At 41.6% G+C, this 26,445-nt stretch overlaps 1 protein-coding gene across 7 annotated transcripts in view; it reads left to right on the plus strand.

The window, feature by feature from the left end:
- Nucleotides 1-26,445, plus strand: part of PSD3 (pleckstrin and Sec7 domain containing 3) — a 268,216-nt gene that overhangs the window by 203,842 nt on the left and 37,929 nt on the right. For all 7 annotated transcript variants that reach the window (XM_040971307.1, XM_040971308.1, XM_040971310.1 and 4 more), the window contains one exon: nt 12,233-12,303. In XM_040971307.1, the coding sequence (XP_040827241.1) occupies nt 12,233-12,303 (71 nt within the window). The remainder of the gene's footprint in view (nt 1-12,232; nt 12,304-26,445) is intronic.

Raw genomic sequence — 26,445 nt, forward strand, 5'->3', positions numbered from 1 at the left:
TTTGTGGGTTGGGTCTGGTGAAGTAGCCTGGCGGTTAAAGTCCTCACCTTCCATACGCCGGGATCCCATGTGGATGCTGGTTCATGTCCCGACTGCCCCGCTTGCCATCCAGCTCCCTGCTGCTGGTCTGGAAAAGATGAAAACATATGAAATGGAAAATATATGGAAATAATCCAGCAATCAGACTGCGTGATCAAAGGAGAGTTTTGTTTTAGCAGTAACCTCCATGCTGTCTTCCACAATAAAAATGCTAATTTGTAGTTTCACCTAGAGTGTACAAAAACTTCCTCGTCACTGCATCCCTGCCAACTCTTGCTCTGTTTTGTCTTCTTGATAAAAGCCAGCGTTACTGCGGGGAAGTGAGGCCTCACTGTGGCTTTGGTTAGAATTTCTCAGTTGACGAGTGATGTGAAACTTCATTTCTTGTCCTTGTTGACCACTGGGATGTCTTCCTTTGAGAAATGTGTTTAGATAAAAAGGGAGCACTTTTAAATGTGTTATTTGAGGTATATTTTCCCATGGCCATGAATATTCTATGTATTAATCCCTTATCAAGGAGTTTTATGTTTATCTTGCAAATATTCTCTCCCAATCTCTAGGTTTTGTCTTGGTTGTTTAGTTAGATGGAATTTCATTTGTTTATTTTTTGCTTTTATTTCTTAGCCCATTGGGGTCTGATTTAGAAATTCCTTGTCTATTCTAATATCCTGAAATTTTTTTCCTATGTTTTCTCTAATAGTTGCAAGGATTTGAATCTCAGTTGTTGATATTTAATTCTTTTGAATTTTTTTGATGGCGATAAGAAATTTTAGTGTTGTTGTTCTTCATGTGGCTATCCAATTTTCCCCACGCTGTTTTTTTTTTTAAGACTATCCTTTTTCCAGTGTATGTTAGCATTATATGTATTATGTCAATTTGTTTACAGAGAACTTTTATTCCATGGGCTCTTTTCATGCTAATACCATGTTATTTTAATTGCTCTTACTTTGGAATATAATTTAAGGTGAGATAGCGTGGTCTCCTCTTTGTTCTTTTTGCTCAAGATGCTTGTGGCCACTCAAGGTCTTTTGTGCTCTCACACCAGTCATGTTTTTTTTTTCTGGTTTCATGAAAAATGTCATTGCAATTTTGATAAGAATTGTATTGAATCTAAGTTATGTTGGGCAGTATGCACATTTGAATGACACCGGCTGCCTTAATGCATGATTTGGGGATGTCCGTATGTATGAAATGTGTAGTGTTACAGAGGAGACATGTTCACAGCAGCATCGTGGTAGCAGCGAAGGGTCTCGGCGCCTGTGAGTGGAAAACTGTGATACTGAAAGTCAGAGGAATAGAGTTCTAGGTGTTAACATGGATGAATCTCAAAAATGGTAACGTTGAATGCAAAAGAAAGCTAAGTGCGGGAGAATTCATACATATAACATTCTAAAGGATGCACGATACTGTTTATAGTAAGCTTAGTATATTCCTGTGCAGAAATAGATCTGGATTGGCACTACCCCTGGCAAGGGTGGGGTGGGATGTGGAAAATACGTAATCAGGAATAGCTGGCAGTCTAGCTGTTATCAATAATTTATTTTTTAGGTTAGGTGGTGGTACATTGTACTTGCTCTATGATTCTTGATAACCATTTGCTCTCATAAGTGTTTCAAATCATTTTTTAATGTTCAGCGAAATAGCTATGGTATGAAAAATTTAAGATATGGGAGGTATCTCGTTTGCAATATACAGAAGAAAGATGACAACTAGAAAACCAAGAAACAAAAATTAGTACCAAGAAGGAAAGTCTGTGATAGCCAAGTAATGTTCAAGATTTTACCATAATCACAGAATTTTGGTGGCTTCCATTTCAGAAATGTGAAAGATTTAGAGTTGTACAGTTGAAAGTAAATGTTCAATGTGACCTTATCAGAGTCCAGGTGAGAGGTGAAAGTGGAGAAGGGAGTGCAAGGTCCCAGAAACTGTCCCTGTGCTCCTTGGAGAGAGAGGGAGCAGAAAGGTTCTCCGAAAATGTGAGCTGTTGTTTAACAAGAGAAAAATGGCAGCTCCATACGCTGTGGCCATTAGCTGCGTTGTAGTAATTGCTTCACAACGTGAGATTTAGTGTCAAAACATCAAGTTGTGCATTTTAATTAGGAAATTTTTATCAGGAATGCTTAAACTGTGTCTTTGTTGAGGGGGGGAGATCTTTACCAAAAAGAAAAATCAAGTATGTTATCAGAAGTAATCAATGAGAATGCAGACCGCAATATTGGGAGGCTAGAGAGTGCAGTCAAGTGTGTTCTATCTGGCGTGTCACAGTACATCAGTAGAGATTGTTCACGATGTATCACAGTGGTAGAAGAACGTTGTTTATGGGGGTGATGATAATTAACTGTCAGGAAAATTGCTCACATGTTAAGCAAAAATAAAGGTTCTTTTGGAACATCTGGATAGAGACATTGGGAAGGAATCAGTGCAGAGGCTAAGATGTGGAGTGCTGTACTGAAATGACGTTAAGGTTTTTGAATCCCAATATAGTTCCCATATAGAGTCTTCAGTCATTTCCCTCACTTTCTAAATGAAATACTAAGATACTAATTGCTGTGTAAAAAATGTGACAACTGTTGTGGTGCATATTTTTAATCTTGTTTCCAAAGGCTTAAGTGTGAGACATGCTGGCTAGCTGTTTGAGAAGGTTTCAGAGGGTCTCTCATTTCACAGGGATTTTAGTCTCACATGTCAAATTTGAGAGAGTGGATGTCAGCCTGAGTCACGCATGCTGAAAATAGAGTTTATAATGGCAATGCGGGCGGAATTCCTTGCTATTGTGTAACATTGGGAACAGCGACACTATAATTAAGTGATCATAAAAATGGAATGGATCTTTTTTCCATTAGACAGTCGTCTTCTCCGGTTAGAGAAAGACTCCTTAAGTGGAGGCAAAGCAAAGCAATTATTTTTAAAAACTGGGCTGAGGTTTTCCCCTCCCCTTCGTGAACACAGCGCTGTGCAGTGTGCAGACAAGGTTAAAAGCCGCACGGAAGGGCACATGTGGGAAGTGTCAAGTAGTAAGTGTCGTGTAACCATCTGGTTTTAGTGGATCTGTATCTGGTTTTACACGGAGAAGGTCCCCTCTTGGTTTCCCATTGAGAGTTCAAAACTATGGTTTGGGGTTTGTTTTTAATATTGATTTATTTTTATTTGAAAGGCAGATTTTATGCAAAGAGAAGGAGAGACAGAAAGGTATTCATTCCATCCACTGGTTCTCTCCCCAAATGGCCATGATGACTAGAACTTGGGCTGTGTGAAGCCAGGAGCCAGGAGCTTCTAACAGCTTTGCTGTGGAGGTGCAGAGACAGAAGGAGTTGAACCATTCTTTGCTGCCCTCCCAGTTGCCTTAGCAGGGAGCTGGATCAGAAGTGGGGCAGCCAGAAGCAAACCCAACCAGAGACTATATGGGAAGCCAGCAACAGGATGGAGGGTTCGCTTGCTTAACACCAAGGCAGCACCAGTGCCAGGGTTTTTAAGTTCCATTTTGATAGTGTATGTCTTTAATTTAAAATGTACCTTTTTCCTGCACCGAAATTACTTAGAAGTGCCACCCACTATTCTCAGAAGAGTGCCTTTGACAAGGAACAACAGGATAGAAACTGCCAATCTCTCAGTTCCCCAGAACATCCATGTTCTGAATCTGACACGTTTCCTTCTGAAACAGAAAGGCAGAGCTTTCCTTGTAGTATCTGATTTTTAAATTTTCAATTTTGTCACTGGTTCATTCTGCTTTACCTTTTAGGTTTAGTTAATATTTATGAGAAATAATAAGTTTTGTGTCTGTTACAATTATTAAGTGCATCAAATTCCCCACTAATCTGATGAAAATTCAAAATTAAAGAAAAGTGCATTTGGGAAGTCTTCTCTTACCTTTAGGGGATATGTCCCATCATTCCCAGAGGGTGCCTGAAGCTGTAGGTGTAGGTGGTACTAAACCTTGCACTTCCATGGCCCTTCCATCTTCACAAAGTGCTGTCCATGAACCGTGGCTCTCACTCTTCCAGTATGATGTGTGACTATGAAAATTAGCACATATTTCTTTTTTCTTTCTTACCCCTACACCAATAGATTCATTCATGGCAGCTTTCTCATATAATTTTTTTTTCTTTGCTCAACTTCCATTTTCACTTAAGGAGGCACTTAATGGCTGCTCTTTAGTGTATTCCAATTGCCCACATTACCACTCTTGTGAATTGTGGCCATTACCGAGTAAGGGTGGCGTGAGCACCAGAGCTGCGGTAGTGCCTCTGATGCTGTCTGGGAGATCTACTTGCTGTGTTTGAGCACTGCAGTTTGAGTTCAGACTCAACTCCCAACTCCGGCTTCTTGCTCATACACACCTTGGAAGACAGCATGTCACAGTTCAGTCCTTGGGTCCCCAGTCACCCACGTGGGAGACCACATCAAGTTGTGGATTCCTGATTTGGGGAAGGGTTGCCCAACTATTGACATTTGGAAAATGAGCGAGCAGGTGAGATCAATCTCTCCCTGTCCCCCGCCTTTCAAAGAAATGAAAATCTTCATTACTTACTTTTAGAGTTTTGCATGAAATATTTTCAGATTGCTGTTGACCATGGGTAGCTGGATCAAGAAAGTGGAAGCATCTTGTTAATGAAAGTAATCATGATGACAAAAATCAATGCATAAAAATGTTATCACTAGTTTCTCACTGGAATACCCAATACTCTGTCAGGAGTTGCTATAGTGTTCTGGTTAAGGAGTAATAACAAGGGGAAGGCCTGTACACATTTAGTGTAAGAACATCTGGCACAGGGCTAACTCCATAAGACAGGAATGAGAAGTCAGATCCAAGGAAGTAGCCTGACCTGAGTTGGGAGATCCAAGTTAAACCTACAAGACATCGCTTCAGATGAGTTCTGTTGCAGTGAACTGCCTGCCTGTGTATGTTAGGGCAGAGCCTGGCCCCAGGGCTGGAGTCAAGAACCACGTTTCCCAAGTAGGAGCTGAAAATCCTAAATTTGGAGATGAATAGTCAGGCTGCTGTCACTTTCACGGGACAACATTCCATCTTTCGCTGCTCTTACTCGGTCTCTTAGAATTATTTTTACCCAGAGGCCTTTTCAAGGTGCCCCTGGGCCTGGGGCCATCTTCCATTTACCATGGCTTAGTTGAGTTGCTATTTGTGGAAGTACCAACTCAGCAGGGTCTTGGACTCTGGGTCATTGGGCGCTTGCAAAGTTGAGAAAGCCTGGTTTCATGGCGAACCTGCTTGTCTGACTCAGCACTTACCTGCACTTCCCAGATGCACTGCAATGATTTAACCTTGATCGTACTTTGAAAGTTGCACTTTAAATGTTTTATAGTGACTTCTACATTGCTCAAGAAATTCTGAAAAGAATTATCACTGTGTTTGGTGTTTTTTAGCATTCAGTGTTCACGTCTTTGACATAACTGAAGTTATTGGCATTGATAACATTGCAGTGCACAGCTTTTGGAGGTCAGTTTTTAAAAGCCAGTTCCATTCATAAGATCTGTAAGATGTGATCTGTTTCCCTGTGATAATCCACAGTAATGTGTCAAGCAGGTCGCTCCTTCCGAGGCTGGGTGTTTGTTGTCCAAGTCCCCAAGTCTGAGCCTGCTTGCCTGGCTTCCCTCAAGGATATTGACATTAGGGCAAGAAATGAAATGTTTATGGCAAAACACAGAACAAGGGATCAGACAGTTATTGCTTAATTCCCAGGCTCCTTGAATAAGCACAATTAAAGCTTCATACAAATCGAATTTGGGGTTGAGACATGTTATGTACATGATCTTTAACTGGTGGAAGAAACTATGTTGTTACTTTTTAGAAATCTATCGGGCAGAATGGGGGGGAGAGACGCAGAATGTGGGGGAGAGACGAGACCTTCCGTCCACTGGTTCACTCCCCAGATGGCCATAATGGCCATGGCTGGGCCATGGCTGGGCCAGGCCGAAGCCAGCAGCCAGGAGTTCATCTGGGTCTACCCAAGTGTGGGTAGCAGGTGCTGAAACACTGTAACCACTTCCGGTTGCTTCCCCAGGCCACGCATGGGGCTGGATCTGAAGTGGAACCATCACGATAGGGATGTCAGAGTTGTAGGTAGCAGCGCTACTCACGACTTTGCCACAGTAACAGCTCCACCAAATCACATTCTTTGTGAGTACTTTATAAGATTTATTTGACTTTCGTTGGAAAGTCAGATATACAGAGAGGAAGAGCTTCTGTCCGTTGACTCAAGCAGCTGCAATGGCTGGAGCTGCGCCAATCCAAAGCCAGGAGCCCAGAGCATCTTCCGGGTCCCCCACGTGGGTGCAGAGTCTCAAGGCTTTGGGCCATCCTTGACTGCTTTCCCAGGCCACAAGCAGGGAGCTGGATGGGAAGTGGGGCCGCCGGGATTAGAACCAACACCCATATGGAATCCTGGCGCATGCAAGGTGAGGACATTAGCTGCTAGGCTACTGTACCAGGCTCATGGGTGCTTTAATAAGCAGGAAGCAGGAGACTTTAGTCAGACAGCTGTTACTTCTTGCATGAGACCCAGAGTTCCTGGAACATCCTCAAGATAAAATGGAACATCAAATATCTTCTATAATGATGATAAGTGGCCTCATCCATCTTGTGTTCTGGGACCCTGCAGGGCTAGCTGCACACTCTCAATTTATTAAGTTAATTTTATTAAAAGTAAGCCAAGAAAGTTTCGAGCTAATGGAGGAGGTGGAGGCTGGGAGACTGGAACCTGGTCGTGCCTAACGTCTGGCTCAAAGGCACTGTGGAGGAGGAATCCGTTTCATGCCTGCTAGTATCTCATTTCCATATCTGACATCTTGTTATCCTACCTCCACTTCTCCCTGTGTGCAGCCCCTGTTTTCCAGCCGGCCTCACTTCGATGACAGAGGAACACTCTTGCAAATCCTCTGAAATACTAGTCAGTAATGCCATTCCCTGCCTATTTAGAGCATGCGGTTTTCTTTGTCCTGGGGCTGAGGATACAGACGCATCTCAGCTTTCATTAGGAGGTTCCACTGAAAACCAGGGAATTTGTTGGTTCATCTGGGTGGTGAAGTGATGCTAAGAGAGAGGAGCCCCGCCGAGGGGAGAGGGCAGGAAGTGCTAAGGAATGGCGCAGCAGAGGCGGGCTTCGACGAGAACCCTGAATGAGAGCTTTGACCAGAGAGGCAAGTCACGATGACAGAGGAGTATTTTAAGAACATGTGAGGCTCAATTTGTTTGTCAAGACCTAAAAATATATTTCTGTGACTCCAGGGTTTCTGTTTTCCTGAAAAGACGAATAATCAAAGTCCTCTTCGTGTTTGTTGCCTCCCACGCACTTTTGCTGTAACTGTTGACTAAGGATGCCTGTGCTTGTGTTCGGCCCTCTACGCCAACAATAACACAAACCATTGAAATTCTCGCTCGACATTTGGAAATGGCTACTGGTAAATCCGTCCCCGGGCCCAGTGGGGAAAGGATAGTTCATTTATGCATTAGATCTAAACATGTTTGTAGCTTAGTATGTGGTGGAATTGTCTCTGTCAAGAACAGGTTTGATGCAGAAGTCCACCATGCCCCTTGGTTAGTATTGTGGCATAGCAGGCTGAGCTGCTGCTTTTGACTCCAGCATCCTGTATCAGAGTGCCAGTTCAAATCCTAGCTGCTTTGCTTCCCATCCAGCTTTGTGCTTATATGCCTAAGAAGGCAGCAGAAAAATGGCCCAATTTGTTGTGCCCTTGCCGTCCAGAAGGAATACCCAGATAGGGTTCTGGCTTCTAGCCTTAGCCTGGCCCGGATCTGGCTATTGCAGCCATTTTGGGAATCAAGACAATTTTTAAAATGTCTTGAGGGGGCAGGTGTGAGCCTCCTATGCTGCCTGTGTTGCATAGTTGAGTACCTGGGTTTGAATCTGAATCTGGCTGTAGCTCCTGATTCGAGCTGCCTGCTGATACAAACTCTCAGGTCACCGGGTTCCTGACAGGCAGGCGGGAGCCGTGGACTTGTTTGCTTGCACTTGACTTCAGGCTGCCCCAGCTGTAGCCATTGCATGCATTTGTGTAGTAAGCCAGAGAGGGTGGAAGCTCTCTCCTCTCAAATAAAGAAGGAAGAAATTCTTTAAAAGACTTTGTGCCTTTTATACATCTGGTAGATGTGTCCTGGTTGCGTGGGGATAGCAGAACTTGGGTAGAGTACTTCTTTGTTCCCAGGGTCAGCAGAGTGCTGATTTTTTGTTGCTGTTGTTGATTCCCTCATGGGGATTATTGTGTTATGATCTAAGGAAACTGATGATGTTTCACAGTAGGCATTTCCCAGTCCTGCATGTCCCCTGGTTTTTGGTCTGCCACCAGGATCTGCACTGTTGGCTTCAAGCCATGGTTCTTCCTTCGTGTTCATACGGCTTACCAGCCTGTGCTCTGATGAGGGCGAAAAAATGTATTTTGTCTTTTTGTGGGAGCAGTAGAAGAATGTTTACAGTTCAGCAGCAGGAAAGAAAGATACTGAATGACAAAAATGCACAAAGTGCCTACCGTGCCTTTCTCTGCATATTACATCGTTATGATAGGAATTTGAGGAAAAGGAGAAAGAACCGATCAGGGGATCCCAAGTGAAAACAGGATAAAATTTTGATGCAGGCAAAAAATACTCCGCTCTTAGAATAAGGTAGAAAAATAGGAACGCTAAGATCTCAAACACAATCTGTTCTCAGTTCATCTGAGAAAAAATTAAAGTTGGTGGGGGTGCGGGTAGAGTCTGTACGTATAAACTTCTGCATGAAGCTTATACCTCCTGGCAGATTATAAAATCAATAACTTGCATGTCTGGCATACAGTCAGCATTGATCTTTGAATATTCTCTTGCTTAGGAAGATTTCCTGCCTTCTTTTTGGAGTAAGAATGGAAGCCTGTCTTTTCATCCCCAAATACACATTTCATTCTTTGAAATGATGATTTTGTTCGCTGTACATTGTATGTCCAAGTGGACTTCTTCAAATGTGTAGTATAGGTGAGAAAGTAATATGACTTATAACATGGAATATTGAGTAATAATTCCAATATCATCCACCTCTGAGATTTTCTCTCTGTATATAGATATAGTCTACAATGACAGCTGCAGGAAATTGTTGACTTTGTCAATTTTTCAATATTTTTATTTGGAGATCAGATTTTACAGAGAGAGAACGAGAGACCGACGTTCTCTTCCATCTACTGGTTCACTCCCCAAATGGCCACAAGAGCCAGAGCTGAGCTGATCCGAAGCTGGGAACCAACAGCTTCTTCTGGGTTTCCCAAGTGGAATGTAAAGGTCCAAAGCTTTAGGCATCCTCCACTGCTTTCCTAGGTCACACACAGGGAATTACATTGGAAGTAGAGCAGCCAAGACAAGAACTGACATCATAGACACTGTTGTCATCTAGGGCTCAAGTTAGACGATTATAATTGGCATAGTCCGGGGTCTTACATATGAGGTGAAGTAATTGTCCTTGACCTTTAAGTATGCTTATTTAAAACTACTGTGAAAGCATGGACCGGCATACAAAATGCTGTCTCTTGATCAAGCTCAATAAATGCCTTCTTGGAGTAGATACCTTGCTTTACATGTCAACTCCTGACCTGTCTGAGAAGGATGCCATGTCAGTCAGGTAACAAGTCCTCCCATCTGAAACTCTCATTAGAATTCTTTACTCAGCCATATGTACATGACAGAAACAAGTGCTGTGTATTCATTTTCAATCATTCAATCATCATCATGAGGACCAGTGCTCTTGATGGTTGATGATGGATTTGCCCGTGCTACGGCAACAGAGGCAGTAGCCATGTGTGGTTCCAAAGTCAGAGACCCATTCTGACCCACTCCAGGGCATAGTGGTCCTCCCTCCTGCCCCTAATATCCACTTGTTTGCACCCACACCATCTCATTTGTAAAATGTGGTCATTATTGTGCCTTTAATTGGTGTTGGGATATGAACAGTTACTTGCATGGCACATTGGCTATGTTCTGTCCAGCCTCAGCTGCTAAGTTATGTTATTGGGAATATTAAGGGTTGCTTCATTAATGTGTTAACTAAATTGTGATTGACCTAAAATTGTGACACTTCTGCAGAGAATGGAGAGCTAGAGTGCAGGGGGAGGGTTAATGCTCCTGGGCTCCGGTTTTTAGGATTACATTTCACTTGGAGCACTTTGTCTAATAGGCTTAGTGTGAAAGCAATGAAGAGCTCTTAAAATTGTTGTGAACATGCACATAGATTAATACATTCCTACTTCAAAGGCAGAAAAAAGAGATTGGTAAATCTTTGACCTGAAGGGATCCTAAGATGCCACAAGCTATCCTGAGGGCTTATGGGAAAACCTTTAAACCCCAAGACCTGTGTTCCTCCTATGGAAGACAAAAGAGTTTTCTTGAAATTTCCTTCCTTCCATTCCTTTCCATCCATGCTGACCCTTAAGTTATACAAATGACCTGGGGTTTTGAGCAAAGAAGGTGGAGCCCTGAGAGATGCAGTAGCTTGTCATGAGGGTGTGAGGGTGAGTTGAACACACACGATTTCCAAGCCGACTAGGTGGTCTGCTCTCCTGTTGGGGGCCTCCTCCAGACCACGCTGTATCTGAGCCTGTACTGCTTGTTCAATCCATAGCAACTCCCAGGGGCCAGACTCACTTCTGTGTGCATAGCTCTCCCGTGCACAGTGTCAGCATCGAAGATATGTGGAGTCCTGTAGAAAATACTTACTAGGCTTGATATCTGTATCTCTCTGTATTAGTCACTTTTTTCCATTGTAAAAGAAGTAGTGGTGTGCTTTTTTTTTTCAATGTGTATGTTTGTGTAGTCATGTGTTTTTGGGTTTGCACTTTTAAACTTTACCTAGTGGAAACAGAAGGGAAGGTATTTTTTATTTCCTCGGGAAACCTGCAGGGCGGATGTTTGAGTCCTTCTTGCCAGGTGGTTATCTCAGTGTGGTATTGGCAGGGATACCTATGCACTGGAATGGGCTATTCACCTGGTTCCAAGCCTAAGGATCTTGTGAGCATTCAATCAAAAGAGATTTAAAGGATGCACAGAAGAATCCTCTATCTCTTAATTTAATCAAGAATCCAAGTTAAAGATGGCCTGAAGACAGCCAAATGCTTGCTAAGGAGTGTGAATAAATGGTGGACAGACACGTTGGAAAAAGTGACATTCCTGTGATAACATTTTCCAGTTAAATGTTTCAGTTTTATTAAAAAATAATGATAAATAGTAAAAAAAAATAGTATTAATCTCTTTTCATTCTAAGATTGTTTATAACAATTTATGTAGGGAATATGCAAGGGTAATTTTAGAAACTCACAAAAAATGGAAATTACTTTTAAGCAAAAAATTTTGAAACCCCTGCTGAAATTTTTCATAACACATACATTCATAAACTTCTGGTGAGGACCTTTCCTATTTTAAAAAATGTAAATGAAAGGAATGTAAAGACTTAATGACAAATATGAATTAATGTGGAGAAATTGTATGAGAGCACCTGAAGTCTGCTGTGGATACTACTATGTTCTGTGCATTACAAGATGAAGGAAACCTCTCAAATTATTCACAGTCTAGTGAAAAAAAAAATTGCGTTTTGTCAAGGTCTGCAACAGAAAAGCAAAGATTGCCACGTGAGCAATAGTAAAGTTGTGGGACTGGAGCAAAGATTCAACTAACTGATCCTCTACTTGCAAGCTCTGGCATCCCACATGGGCTCCGGTTCATGTCCCAGCTGCTCCACTTCCCATCCAGCTCCCTGTTCATGGCCTGGGAAAGCAGCAGAGGATGGACAGCCCAAGGCACTGGGACTCTACACTTACATGAGAGACCTGTAACAAGCTCCTGGTTTCTGACTTTGGATTGGCACAGCCCCAACAGTTGTACCATTTGGGAGTGAACCAGCAGATGGAAGATCTTTCTGCCTCCCCTTGTCTATAAATCTCTTTCAAATAAAAGCAAATAAATCAATAATAAGCAGCACGTGACGTCTGTTCTTCCATCATGTCAGAAGAGTAACAGCAGCTGGCGGGAGGATTGTGAGGTAGGGTGTGTTTTTAACGACTGACGGATGCACAATATTTTTCAAGATAATTTTAGTTTTTATTTGGAACCCAGGAAACCAGGACTATTGATATACACTCACTATATGGGTCATTTAGATTCTCTTTCTCAAATACTGTCAAATAAACATTTGTTTTATTTCCCCCTTTCTAGCTCCAAGAGGAAAGCGAGGATGGAAAACCTTTTATGCTGTACTGAAGGGGACAGTTCTTTACCTTCAAAAGGTAAAATAGATAAAATCTATAAAAGTTTATGAACTGATAATCAAGACACCCGAAGGAACAATTCACTTTGTACAGAAGAACTTCGTTAAATGCCCAGAACTTTTCATTTAATTGAGGTCTAAAATGTTTATTTTGGGGGGGGTGGGAGGTTGGGAAGATTATCTTTAGGTAAAACAATGCACATATGCATATGATCAGAGGAATAAATGGGCTGTTTTCTAAGAATGCTCAATATTAAGTTGGATCTGATGTGTCTGTGCAGGTCCAGATGCAACAGTGCCTGGTTCAGCAGATATTTATACCTTAGATTAACTTTAGTCTCCATTTATGTATGTATTACCATTTTCCTGTTATGATTCTGATCCTACTTAAAACTGGACTTGCCCTTTCATTCCAGTTCTGAAGCACTTGTTCCTGACGGTAGCAGAGGTGTTCTATTCCAAATCAAATCATTTGGCCAGATTATTATCTTTCTCTGAGTTTCTAAATCCGAGAATCTGTTTAGAATCCAGCTTATAGCAGGTGGTCCCTAGGAGTAGCCTCCTCTCCCCAGCTCGGCATGTTGACTAGAAAGTGTTAACAGGAACAGGAAACCACTTCCAGCTCCTGCTGTGACGAGGCAGGCACTGAGGCTAACAGGAAGCAAGGCAGTAGTAATCCCGCTCTTTATGGTATCTGCTGGGAAATTACTTTCATTAATTGTGATGAAACCATCTGTCTTGTATTTTGAGATATACAGTAGAGTGTTGTTAACTGTAAGCACACACTTGTATTACTGAAGCTTTATGCGTTGATTGGCAATATTCCTACCTTTCCACTTAGCATAATGTCCTCCAAAGTTGGGCCTTGTAGCTGCTGCCAGAATTCCCTTCCTGTTTAATGCTGAACAATATTACATTAAATGTGTGTACATTCCATTTCTGTTCACTTATTGGTAGACAAGTAGTTTTCACCTCATGGTTACTATGAGTAACAGTGAACATGAAGTACAAATACTTCTCAGAGCTCCTAATTTTATTTCTTTTGGCTAAATGCCCAGAAACAGCTTTGCTGGATTAGAAAGTAGTTTTGATGCGGGGTTTATTATTATTTTTATTTATGAGATAGCTGTTTGAAAGACAGATTACAGAGAGGAGAAGAGGCAGTGAAAGATCTTCCATCACTTGGTTCACTCCGTGGGACTGGGCCAGGTCAAAGCCAGGAACCAAGAATTTCATTTGTGGCCCCCACTTGGGTGCGGGGGCCAAGAATTTGGGCCATATTCTGCTGCTCTCCCAGGTGCATCACCAGGTGGCTGGATTGGAAATGAAACAAACAGGATTCAAACTAGCACAAGCATAATGCTAGCAGCTAAACCCACTAAGTCACAGTGCTAGCCCCTAGTTTTAGGGTTTTTTGCTGTTCTTTTTTTTTTTTTTTTTGAGGAATTTCCATTCTGTTTTCCAAAAGAACTGCAATTTTTATGTGCCAACAGTACCTAGCATTCCAGTTTCCCCATGTCCTCACCAAGCAGTAACCAACCTTCGTTCCTCCCTATCTTTTCCTCCACTCTCTTTGCTTTGCTTTACCTTCCTCTGCCCCTCCCCATCTTGTCCCCTTCCTTTTCCTTTGTTTTTTTTTTAACAATAGCCACCCTGTTAGATATAGAGTAGCATCGAATTTTTGCTTTCATTTGCTGTTCAGAGAGCTCCAAAGAATGTCTCCCACTGCTCACTCTCTTGACTGCACACTGTGTGTGATCCTGGATTCTCCAGCGGACACAGGCCAGTGTCCGCTCATGCCATTCCATTCCGACACTGTCTTCCTGGAGACAGCTTCCGGTCCGCATGCTTCTCTTCAGATACCCACTGCAAGTCATGGGTGGTTTTGTGCACTTTTGATATAAACCAGGGTTTCCCACAGCCTCTTCCGTAGGTTTAATTTGCTGCTAGAGTGGCTCACAGCTGAGGGACACAGTTTTACAGGTTGGCCATTTATTATAAAGTAGGATAGGGATGTACAGGAGGAGGCACAGAGCTTCCATGGCGTCTCTGGGCCCAGCACTTGTGCCACATGACACAGGCTCACTACCTGATGCGCACAAAAACCCACTCTGACCCCTCTGAGAACAGAGGCTTCATTTGTCGGCCAGCATTGGAGGCTGGAGATGGGACTCAGGTTGGCCTCCAGGACTTGGAGTCTAGTGAAAGTAGTGCGGGTTAACTACTATAGGTAGGGGAAAGCTGATGTGTGGAAACAAGTTCTGATGGGAGGGGCTGGAATCAGACCTGCATCATAAAGTGCAGATTAACTCCAGATTCCTTCTTCAATGAACCCCTGCGCTCTGAAAGGGCTCTGGTGTTTTAACCTGACCCAGGTAGAGCCCTAACTTGGATTTCTGTGTTGTGCATTCCTTCTGCGCTTGCACCACTATGACCTAAACATCTCTCCAAGAGGAAAAAAAAAATCTTAAAAATGTTAAAAACGAAAAAGTTAGAATTGACCGGTCCATCAAAAGCAGAGAACTTTGAGGAAAGGACTAGGGAACTGTAACAGGTTTTTGAGTTCGCAGTGTGTGGAGGAAATCTGGGAAAGGGCGTTGTGATGTCACCACCCTCTGGGAAACTCCATCTGTTCAGCTCTGCGGACGCTCGTCCTAACACAGTCCTTTGCGTGTGTTATGAAGGCTGCGTTGTACAGCCACTGTTGATTAGATCATTGACCATGGGGGTCAACTCCACCCTAGGCTTCCGTCCTCCTCATCCTTCAGAGAGACTGTGGGATTGAGGCTAAAATTGTCAGCCTTGTAATAATACCTTGGTCTTTTTGGCTTCCAAGACCTATCCTGAGAATATCAAGGAATGTCAGAATACCAGGCAGCAGTGATTTCTTTAGAAAACAAAAGGCACTTATCGTCTAGAGATTTCAAGGGTTTAGGAAGCACTGTGCTAAGAAATGAAGAAAAAGTATGTGTGCGCGTGTGTGTTTATCCTGTTATCAATCATAGCTCATTTGTATTTTCCTAAGTTAGCACCTTTTCATATGCCTGTCTTCCAGTTGTATGTCTGCCTCAAAGAAATGTCTCTTCTGGTTCTTGACTCATTTTTAAAATGGGTTGGGTTTGCTGTGTCTCGTTTATAGCTATTGAATTGTAGGTGTTGCTTATATATGTTGAGTTAGCAAACCTTTTGTCAGGTGAATGAATATGAATTTGTGAATATGTTCTTCTGTTCCGTAGGTTACCATGTCAGAAATCTGCTGACTTTTAGTTCTTTTTTCTGTGTAGCCACTTCTTCGCTTAATGTGGTTCCCCTTATGTGCTTAACTTTTTGTTTCCTGTGCTTTTCCAGCCTCCATGCAGAAATGCTTCCCAGGTTCAGTACTGCGAAGATTTCGTCCTTGTATTTTTGTCTATGAATTTCATGACCCTGGGTGGTCTTATGTTTAAGCGTTCAGTCCATTTTGAGTTAACTTGTATAATTCCTTTAGGAGAGCAGTCACTTTTCATTCTTTTGATGTGGGTGGGCAGTCTTTCTCACACCATTTGCTGAAAGGGCTGTTTTCTTTATTGCGAGGTATTGCCATCCTTGTTGGTCATTTCACTGTTTGCATGGTAGTTTGTTTTCTGTGTTCAGGGTCCTGTTTCATCAGCTTGTGCATATTTCAGTGCCACCCTCTCTCGACCCTGTACTTTGTAGTATCTTTTGAAATTAGAATGTGAACCCTTTGTTCGACTTAAGATTGCTTTAGTTTCTCAGGATGCTTTGTGATCCCCTATGAATTGTATCATTTTGTTTTTCAATTTCTGGAAAAAATGCCATTGGGCTGTTAAGGATTACAGTTGGGATTGTAGATGGCTTTGAGTAGTATGGACATTTTTACAAAAGTCTTTCTTCCAGAATATTGACCATCTTTTCATATGTGCATGTCTTTTATCTTTTGTGCTAATTTGTAATTGCCAGTATACACTGCTTTCAGAAATATCCATTCAAATATATTAGGTATTTTAATACTCTGTGTATTATTATAAGTGGTGTTATTGATTTCCATATTAGATTATTTACTGTTAGTATATAAAATACAGCTAAATGCTATACATGGATTTTTGTATACTTCAATTTTAATAAATTTCTTCTTCCACAAGCTTTTCTCTGCCTCTCTGTAATGTTTCAGTTTTCTGTCTATAAGTTTACTCCAAGATCATGTCAACCATTTGTAATTTCTATCTGGTTTTTCATGGAAGGCTATTGAATTGTTCAGCCGTTTCCTATATCTGTTAAGATGTGTGTGTGTGGCTGTACCCTTTGTTCTGTTAATATAGCAGTTTGGTTGGTTTTTGTACTTTGTTATAAATCTCACTTACCCATAATGTGCGATCTTTGTGCTGTATTGTTGTGTTCTGCAGTATTTGGTTTAGGATTTTCACATCTGTGTTCATCAGCAATGTGCGAGAACACATTTCTTTCTGGCTTTGGTAGCAGTGGCATGCTGACCTTATAAAAATGAGTTTGGAGTGATTTCTTCCTTTTAACTTTTTGGAAGAGTTGGGGACAGATTGGTATTAATTCTTTAATTGTGCCGTGGAATTCACTCATGAAGCCATCTGGTACAAGGGTTGTCTTTAAATTTTTCACTACTGACTCAATATCCATCCTAGTTCTAAATCTATTTAGATTTTCTTTATTCTCCATGACTGAATCCTGCGATTCAGGATTATTGTGTTTCTGGTTACTTACCCGTTTATTCTGAGTTACCCAATGTGTAGGTTCTTAGAGGTATTTGAATTTCTGTGGCATCTGTTCTCATATCTTCTCATTTTGAGTGTTGCCTTTTTTTTCAGTCAAGCTAAGGTTTTGTAAATTTGTTGATCCTGTGAGAAAAACAAATTATTAGTTTGATGCTTATTGGTTTTCTATTCCCTATTTAATTTCTTTTCTGCTCTAAGTCCTTCCTTCCTCTGCTATCATTAAAATTAGGTCCTCACTTTTAGACCATTTAGGAATGAAATCAGGTTATACAATGTCTTATTTTTTGAATACTTTTTTTTTTCTTATTAGAGGAGGAAAGGAGGGAGGCAAGAAGTGTAGGGAGAATGAGAGAGCAAGCCACTGTTTCACTTCCACAGATGTCTGCAAGGGATGAGTGCGGGCCAGGCCAAAACTGGGAACGCGAGTCTGATCCAGGCCTCCCATGTGGATAGCATGGCTCTAGCTGCCTGAGCCGTCACCGCTTGCCTTCCAAGTGGTAGGAAGTTAGTAGGAAACTAGAATTAGAAGGTGAAGCCTGACATGGAAGCCAGGTACTGTGATGGAGAATGAGGGCATCTTAACAACCAAACTAAATGCTCATCCCTCGTCTCTCAGTGTTCATACTGACTGTTATAAGTTTCCCCCAGTGGTACTGCTCTTCCTGCATCCCAGAAATTTTGATACGCCATGTGTCCTTTTTGTGTTGGATTCAAAGTATGTTCCAGTTTCCGTTCTGATTTCTTCTTTAGCCTATCGATGATTGAACAAAGTGTGTTCATTTCCACAGATTTGCAATATAGTTGGAATATGTGCTTACTGTAGTTTTGGTTGTCTTAAATTTATTGTGGTTTATTATGGTTTATTCGATGATCTGTCCTGAAACGTGTGCCAGATGTGCTTGAGAAAAATGTGTGTTCTGCTGGTGTTGTGCGTGCATGCTCTGTGCATGTCTGCTGGACATATCTGGTCTGTGATGTTCAAGCCACCAGTCTCCTTGGTGATCTCCTCTCTGGACAGTCTCCTGTATTGAGAGTGAAATGTGGAAATCTGCTCCTGCTGTCTTCCCCAGCTTCTTCAGTTCTGTCAAAGGGCATTTCATGTTTGGGTGTTCTGATGTGGTATGTGCGTATTTATGATTTTGTGTAAATGATCCTGTTATTATCACTTACTGCTTTTTTCTTTTTAAACAAAGATTTGTTTGTTCATTTGTAAAGCAGAGTTACAGAGAGGAGAGGTGAAGCAACAAAGAGTTTCTGTCTACTGGTTCACTCCCCAGTGACCAGAGTAGATGGGGGTAGGCCAAGTTCAAAGAGCCAGGAGCTTCCTTTGGATCTCCCACAGGGGTGAAGAGGCTGAGTCCTTTGGTGTCCTCTACTGCTTTGCCAGACATATCAATGGAAAACTGGATCAGAAGTGGAGCAGCTCCGATTCAAACGAGCCTGTACAGCGTACTGGCATCACATACAGTAGCTTATCCAGCTATGACACAACGCCAGGACCCTTCTTCATCTCTTGACAGTTTTTTTTTTTTATTTGATTCCTATTTTGTCTGGTCTATAAATTTGATTATTCTTTTGATTACTATTCACATACTTTCTTTTCCATCATTTGCTTTCAGGATATGTGTTTTCTGTTCTCTTGAAGACAGCACGTGTCTGATTCTTCTAAAAAGTATTCAGCCATTTGGTGTTCTTTGCTTTGTAGAATTGAATGCATGCATTTACATTGAAAGAGGTATTGATTGGGAGGAACTTGCTATTGCCATTTTGTTCATTATTCTGCTGCCATTTTGTTCATTGTGTTATCTTTTTCTTTCACTTTCCTCTATTGAGAACTCCGTGCATCTCATTGATTTTTTTTGATGGTGTCTGAATTTGATTCTTCTCATTTCCTTCTGCGTGGCTTCTATGGTTTTCTTGTGGTTACTATGGAGATTTTATATATAGTATCTGTAGTGCTATTTTAAGCTGATAACAACTTCCGTGAACAAAACTAGACTTTTGCTTCTGTATAGACATGCGTTATTTAACGTCACAAATTACATCTTTTTATATTGTGTTTCATTGATATATTTTTACCATTATAAGTATGTTCATACTTTTGCCTTTTAATTTCTGAATAATTTAATTCACATGCATTTCTTTAAAAGCAGATCAAATGATAATGTGAATCTTGAAGTTTTTATTCATCTTTCATTTTTGAAGATAATTATGCTGAATATAATACTCCTGTCATGTAGGATTTAAAAAACTGTGTCCGTTCTGAGCACGTTATCACAGTGCTCAAAGTCTCAGTCTTACATGGTTTCTGCTGAGATATCCACTGGTGGCCTCATGGGAGTTTCTCTTCTTGCCTTCAAAATCCTTTTCTCTTCACCAATTTTTCATAATTTCATTAGTATGAGTCTTGATATTTCTTTGTATTCTTCCTAGTTGAAATTCATTGAACTTTATGAGTTTCATTGTTCATCCATTTCCTTCCCAGATGCAGAAATTTTTCCATTATGATTCCTGTAGGATTTCTGGACTTTGTCCGTCTCCTCTCCTTGGATTTCGAGAATACGTATGTCGGTTCGTTAGACAGCGCTTCACTGGCGCTTTGGGCTTTTTGTCTTCCTCATTTCAGACTTTATTGATAAAAAAGACGTGTCTTTAATTTTGCCAATACTTTCTTTTGCTGGATTAATGCTGTGCCCTCAACTGAATATTTGGGATTTAGTTAGTTGATTCTTCACCATAGAAAATCCTTGTAGATTCTTAATTTTTTAAAAATATTTTTTGTCTCTTTTTGTCAATAGTCTGTTAAGTATCTTTCTGGTTGTTGTAAATTATTTGTCAGGTAATTCATATACCTACATTTATTCAAGGTTGATTTCTGGAAATTTATTCCATTGAGCTATATTTCCCTTCTCTCTCTCTCACTCGCTCTCTTTCTGTTTAAGATTTACTACTTTTTATGTGCAAGGCATTTTTTTTTTTTTTTGCAGAGAAAGCGAGCTTCCCTCCACTGGTCCACTCTCCAAATGACTACAATGGCCAGAGCTTAGGACTCCCACATGAGTTTAGGGACACAAAGACTTGAGCCATCCTTCTATGCTTTCCCAGGCCATAACCAGAGAGCTGGATCAGAAGTGGAGCAGTTGGAACAGAAACCGGCACCCACATGGGATGCCCAACCAGAGGTGGAGGATTAACATGATATGCCACCAGACAGGTCCCTCTCTCTATCAGAATTTATATTGACATGTGTACAGTTAAAGAAATGGCCACTTCTCCATTTACTGCCTTGATACCAATGAAGGATCTCCCTACTTGGAGTAGAGATTCTTGGGACCCTGAAATCTTTACCAAGGGACCCAGCTCCCTCTGAGCCTGTACATACACTTTTTCAATTCTTCGGACTTGTCACTTTTACTTTCAAGAATTCATAATACCAACAGCCTCTGTTACCTGCTTGCATCCAGTATGCCAGCCCCGAGCCACAACATGTCAGGCAAGTCAGGTGCCAGTCCCTGAGGGCCAGGACAGCCCTCCAGAAAGCCGGGATGCTGGTTACACGTTCTGTTCCTCCCCCTCCTCCTTGAGAGAGAGAGAGCTGTGCTTCTCTTCCCGATTGTGCCGAGCTGTTAAGATCCACAGCAAGCTTCTTGTTTCTCTGGCCCCTGGGCTTGCAAGCTGTGCCAGTTTTGTGAGTGTGCTGAATAAAGAGAGACAGAAACGTGCCCCTTGGGTCCCTCTGAAGAGTTCCTTGTATGTTTCTCCCTCCTTCCACCCCCGGGAGAGACATTTGAGTGCCTCTCTCCCAATGGCAGCCAGCTCTGTGCCAGCTCCAGCAAGCCACCCACCACTTTCAATTGTTCTTTGCATCCCCGGACATTCAGACTCTGCTGGGTTTCAATAGTGCAGTGAGGGAGCCAAGATAAACTCATTTGCTCAGACAGCCCTCTGGGAAGCCAGAGCTTTTGGAGGCCTGTTCCACTCTTTGTGTTTCCCTGAAGGAGAAATTGTGGGCTGGGACATTCTTCTGTGGTGTTGGGATGTGCCAGCCTTGAACGAATAGTATCACCTGTATGCATAAAGTGGCTCTTGTCACCCATTTCCATGTGAATTTCTTTGTGCTCCCTTAGGGTACCACAATCTCTTAACTGGATCCCAGTATTCTCTTCCTAAGTGTTTTTGCCCAAATAATCTTTTTTTAACTCAGTATTTCTTTGGAGAAATGAGAGCTGGGACTTGGTATTCTGCTGGCTTGTTAATGTCATTCCCAAGGGGGAAAAAAAAAAACTTAAAATCTGTTGGGACTCATAAAATGGTTTAGGCATCTTATTCCTTAAATATACTTTATTAGATATAGTTTATTGTAAACATTTTCTCATCAAAACTTTTCAAAAGCTTTTGGTAGGTTTTTTTTTTTGGTTCATGTAATATGTGGTATTAAGTGATGTATTATTAAATTTTCACATTTCTCCCTTTTGTGATTGATGAAAACCTTTTTAAATGGTTGCAATATTTTCCATTTGATAAAATTTGTATTTTAGCCTTTACCTCACTTTCAGAGATATCCTTTTTTATTTCTCAGTTTTAAATGGCAATACATATGTATGTATTTATGCAAGGATCTGTTTTTTCCCTTGTTATAGAGTCCTGGGAGTGTCATGAATCACGGGGCGGGACTTAATCAGAATCCTCTCTAAAGAAAGTATAAAGAGACGGTGCCAACTTTGATTCTCTTCCACAGTTAGTGACAACCGTCCTTACAGCCTCTGCTTTAGACAGCGATGCTGGCTCAGGTGCTTGGATCCAGCCATGGAGGATACCTGGATCCAGTTCCCAGGTTTATCCTGGCCCAGCCTCTGCTGTGATGCATGCATTCTTGTACCACTGAGATAATAAACTACCGAGAGTGGGGATGGAATTATTGGGACCTATAGAGAGTTCATTAAAAAAAACACGAGCAAAACTATGAATGGGTTTCTTTTTTTTTTCTTCATGAAAACAAATTCATACTAACTTGTTAGAGCATGTCTGAACAGGATCAAGTTTAGAGCATAAGATTTCTATCCAAAAAGAACCATAATCGAGTAACACAAATTCTTCTAAACCTGAAAAGAGTACAAACTAAAGATTGGGTGGAAGAAATGATGAAACCGGTGATGCTTTGCAGGTGGTTTTGGAAGACAGTGTCCCCTGCCGACATCAGCATGTTACAAATGGCTAGTTGGTTTTAAGAAGGAAAAAGACCAGTGCTGGTGGTGATACAGACCGTTTCCATCCATTTGTGAGGAAAAGATTAATCTTGTTTCTACTCTAATTGAAAATAACTCATGATCTGCAACAAAAACAGTGGCCAGCCCTAGACATCTCAGTTGGGTTAGCTCACACAAGTCTGATGGAAAAAATCAAAGTGGAGCAGGCTTCTGCTCAAACTGGGAGGCCCAGCTCAACCTCTGACAAGCACAATGGGTTCAGTGGAAGATTTCAACAAGATCTTCCTAAATATGTTTTGTTGTTATTTTGGTATTATATATATATACATCATTAAGAGTGGAGGTGTGTTTTTTGTTTGTTTGTTTTTTTATAAACTTGCCTGCCTAGAGTGTCACCCAAATCCATAGAGATGATTGTTGATATTCAGACACTGTCCATGCTTTTAGCTGGCCTGATATTTTGTGTTGCCTTGGTTTTCCCATGGAGTTAGCACAGCTTCTGATTTAGAAGTCAAGTCCTCTGGCCCACACAGATCAGCAAGCTGGGCCCACACTGGTCCTTTCAGCTAGCTTGTCTCTGTAGGAAATGGCCCTTTGAAATGAGATTGCACATAGCACAGCTGTTTCCCCAGCATAAACCCTATTCTCTTGGCTTGCTTTTTCATTTTCTGTTAAAAAAAAATTCTCTAAGGGGCACAGCTGTCATTTCTTTGACTACCTAGACACAGGATTTCTACCCACTCTATCTGAAGATGAGCCTGGAAGAGAAAAGGGCTCTTGTATTTCTAATTCCTTGTCTTCTCTCTGACAAGTATATTGTTATGGGCTCGAGTAAGGCAGATGTAGAAGAAAGGGGGCTAAATATTGACAGGAGAACAAAATTGTAATTTTCTAAGCATCAGCATCCGTTTGGATTAGACTTGCGAAAGATTGCTTTTCTACATTATGGTGCCCATGGAGTGACAAATGTGCACTTGGGGAATGTTGGGTAAAATTCCCTTTATAAAAACCTGGCACAAAGGGAATTACAAATTTGTGTAGGAAAGTGAAAGGTAGAGCTCTCAGATATCGTTGCTGTCTGGTTGGAATTGCTAAGAGCCACAGCAGGGCTGAAAGTATCTACTTATAACCAAAAAAAAAAAAAAAAAATGTGGCCATGTGTTATAGACTCCCTAGTCTTATTAGTGTTTTTCATGTTGGTCTCTCAAAGTCTGAAACATAGGGAAATTCATGAAGCCTCAACTAATAATCAGAAATATGGAGCAAATTCCCAGAGACTGTGATTCATCCATCACTACAGGCTTTAACAGGCCACAGATTGTATGGCTGTATGTATGTGATTTTTGAAATTAGTTCTTTGATTTGTCAACTAGGGAGGAAACGTCTTCACAGATGAAGACTGTAGGCACCTGCCCATGGACGTGCTGATGAGTCCATGGAAGATTACAGGCTGCTGTGTGCTGTGAGCAGATCTCTGCTCAGAGTGGCCTCTGGGATCAGACCACAGTATCTAACTCCTCTGGGAATCGGGTTGAAGAGTATGCCAGTGGTGTCTGTTTCCTGCAGAGGGCTGCTAATGCCCTGTGTTAATTCCCATCCCTACTGGAAGCTTGCTTTGTCAGCACTTGATGTCCGAGACATGATGTGTGGTTGCAAGGTGGTCTGGGGTTAATGCAGTTTTATGTTTTGCATCCTCCAGTGGCTAGTTAGAACTCATTAAGTATCAGTTACGATTGAAAATTCTGAATACTCACACGTGATGGAAGCATGGCCCTTCCTATGCAGAGCTCACGAAGAGGAAGGAAAAATAAGGAACTTGAGCATCCCTAACAAAGGAACACACCTTAACTGATGCCCAACAAATGAGCAAGAGTTTTCCACATGGGCAGGGTAAGAGAAAGCGGTTTAGCTAGAGCACAGGCAAATAATTTTGAGAGATTTGAGATCTTGAGAGAATATGGCATATTCAAGGATGGCAGACACCTTTTTGCATTTATCTTACAAGATGGATTTGAGGTAGCAAGCAGTCAAAAGATGAATGATTATGTTTCCAATAACAGATGTGTAAGAGATGCTGTGATAATGTAATGAACTACCCAGTTGATTCCCTTGAAGAACCTTCATGCTCTGTGTGTCTGAGGTCACTATTACACCCACTGGCACCCAGATGCTTTAAGGGTTTTGATGACTTCATGCCAAGCACTCCTCTCACAGCAGATGCTAAGCAAGGCAGGCACGTTGGAGCTGGATGCCAGGATTAACACTCTTAGGGTTCAGGAGAAGTTGAGATACGGTCATATCCTTCATTTCCTGACCTTCAGCCAATTCTTCACAATTGATGTTTCCCAGTACACAGTGCTTGGCCTTTTTTTTGTTTTATGATCGTGTGAGAACGGTACAGATCCGTTAGCATTTGCCCTTCAGATGTTGACCCTTGCTCACACTGGCAGTATGTGGTGTGGTCATCCTGCAGTGCTGAGCAACAGCAGGAAGCTGCAGCTAGCAGTCTGCAGTTGGGGAAAGCAGCCAGCACAGGACCAGGTATAGCCATCTACTGTGTCTGCAGGGGACTAGTTCAGAACCCAACTGGTTACCACATCTGCAGATGTTCAAAACATTTATGTCATGATTGAGTACTTTGCAGGTAACATGCATGCATCCTACCCTACCATTTCATTCATACACAAAATGGAATCAACAGATACTTTTGTTTTGGTGCAAAAGAAATGTAAAATGCATGCATACAAGAAATTTTCACCATCACAAACTTGCCTTTTAATTACACTTTTCCATGAATCTTTTCAAGAACCTCTGCATAATTCCTATCACAATGAACGTGCTGTGCAGTGGATGTGGTATTGTATTGTTTAGGGACTTGTAACAAGAAAACTAATGCTGGAACCATGACAAGCCTAACTGCATAGGGCAGAAGCAAGGTGTACAATGAACAAACACTAAGTGCTTAGGTCCCTCCGTGCATGTGGGAGGAGAGAGACAAAGGGAGGTGGTACAAGGTGTGCCTACCCATCCATTTATCTTGTATTAATTTAGCACAGTGCTTGGTGCTTGGCAAAATCAAGGTTTTGCCTTTTGGAACCATCTGGAATTTCTAAAGAAATAGTTTCTTACCACAGCTGAATCAGATGTGCAAACAGATATGTAGAGAGCCAATATTATGTCATTCCGTTATGATGTTTGGCAGATCCAATGTATTGAATGCATTTTCAGCTTAGACTATTTTTATCTTGTTGGGCGGATCATTGTGAGATAACCCTCATAAGTCAAGAGTGTTTGGGTGAAAAGTGATGAGAAAGGTGCACCTTTGCCTTAGGCCAGGACTAGTTTCATCCAGTTTCCCAAAGGCTCACTTACTCAACCACCTTCTGTGTAATGGGGCCACAGCCAGTTCCTATGCTATTAGGTTTATAAACCACACTGTGTGTTAATAGCCCCCTAAGGCACAGCATTCTGAATGCACACACGCCATGAGCCTCCATGCTTTGTCAAACTGAGGATTTTCGTCCTTTTTTTAAGCCTGTCTCTTGGAGCATTTGTAAGTGCTAAGACTATTGAAGTAGACAAACCTTGTCAAATGTTAAATAGTTTCTGGTTTGGACCACTTCATTATCCTCCCTGAGACTCTCCTTTCATCTGCATAATGGGGATATTGCATGATTGATGTCAAAAATTAATAGAGGGGCTGGCACAGTGATGTAGCAGGCAAATCCTCCAGCTGTGGCACTGGCATCCCGTATCGGCACCTGTTCCTCTCCCAGTGACTCCACTTCTGATTCAGTTCCCTGTCAATGGCCTAGGAAAACAGCAGATGATGATGTCCTAAGGCCTTGGACCCCTATACTCATGTGGGAAATCTGAAAAAAGTTCATGACTTCAGCCTACCTCCAGCCATTGCAATCATTTGAGGAGTAACCCCGTGGAAGAAAATCGATCAAATATCTCTTACTTTTTCTCTCTGTCAAAAAATTATTTTAGTATAAGCAAAAAGCACTTGGTATGTAATAGTTTAATAACAAATATCAGTCCCCTTGCTGATGATTCCTTTAAGAAAGAACATTTTCCTCATGTTTTATTTTTGATAGATTCATTAGGAATAAGGTAGATGATTGAGACTATTTCCCGACTTTTCACATTTCTGCAATAGTCTATGTAATGACATGACTAAGAGATGGTTCAGCCAGACGTCTGAGC

This window comes from Ochotona curzoniae, unplaced genomic scaffold, assembly GCF_017591425.1.
Source record: "Ochotona curzoniae isolate NIBS_2020 unplaced genomic scaffold, NIBS_Ocur_1.0 contig_21, whole genome shotgun sequence".
Classification (NCBI taxonomy): Eukaryota; Metazoa; Chordata; class Mammalia; order Lagomorpha; family Ochotonidae; genus Ochotona; species Ochotona curzoniae.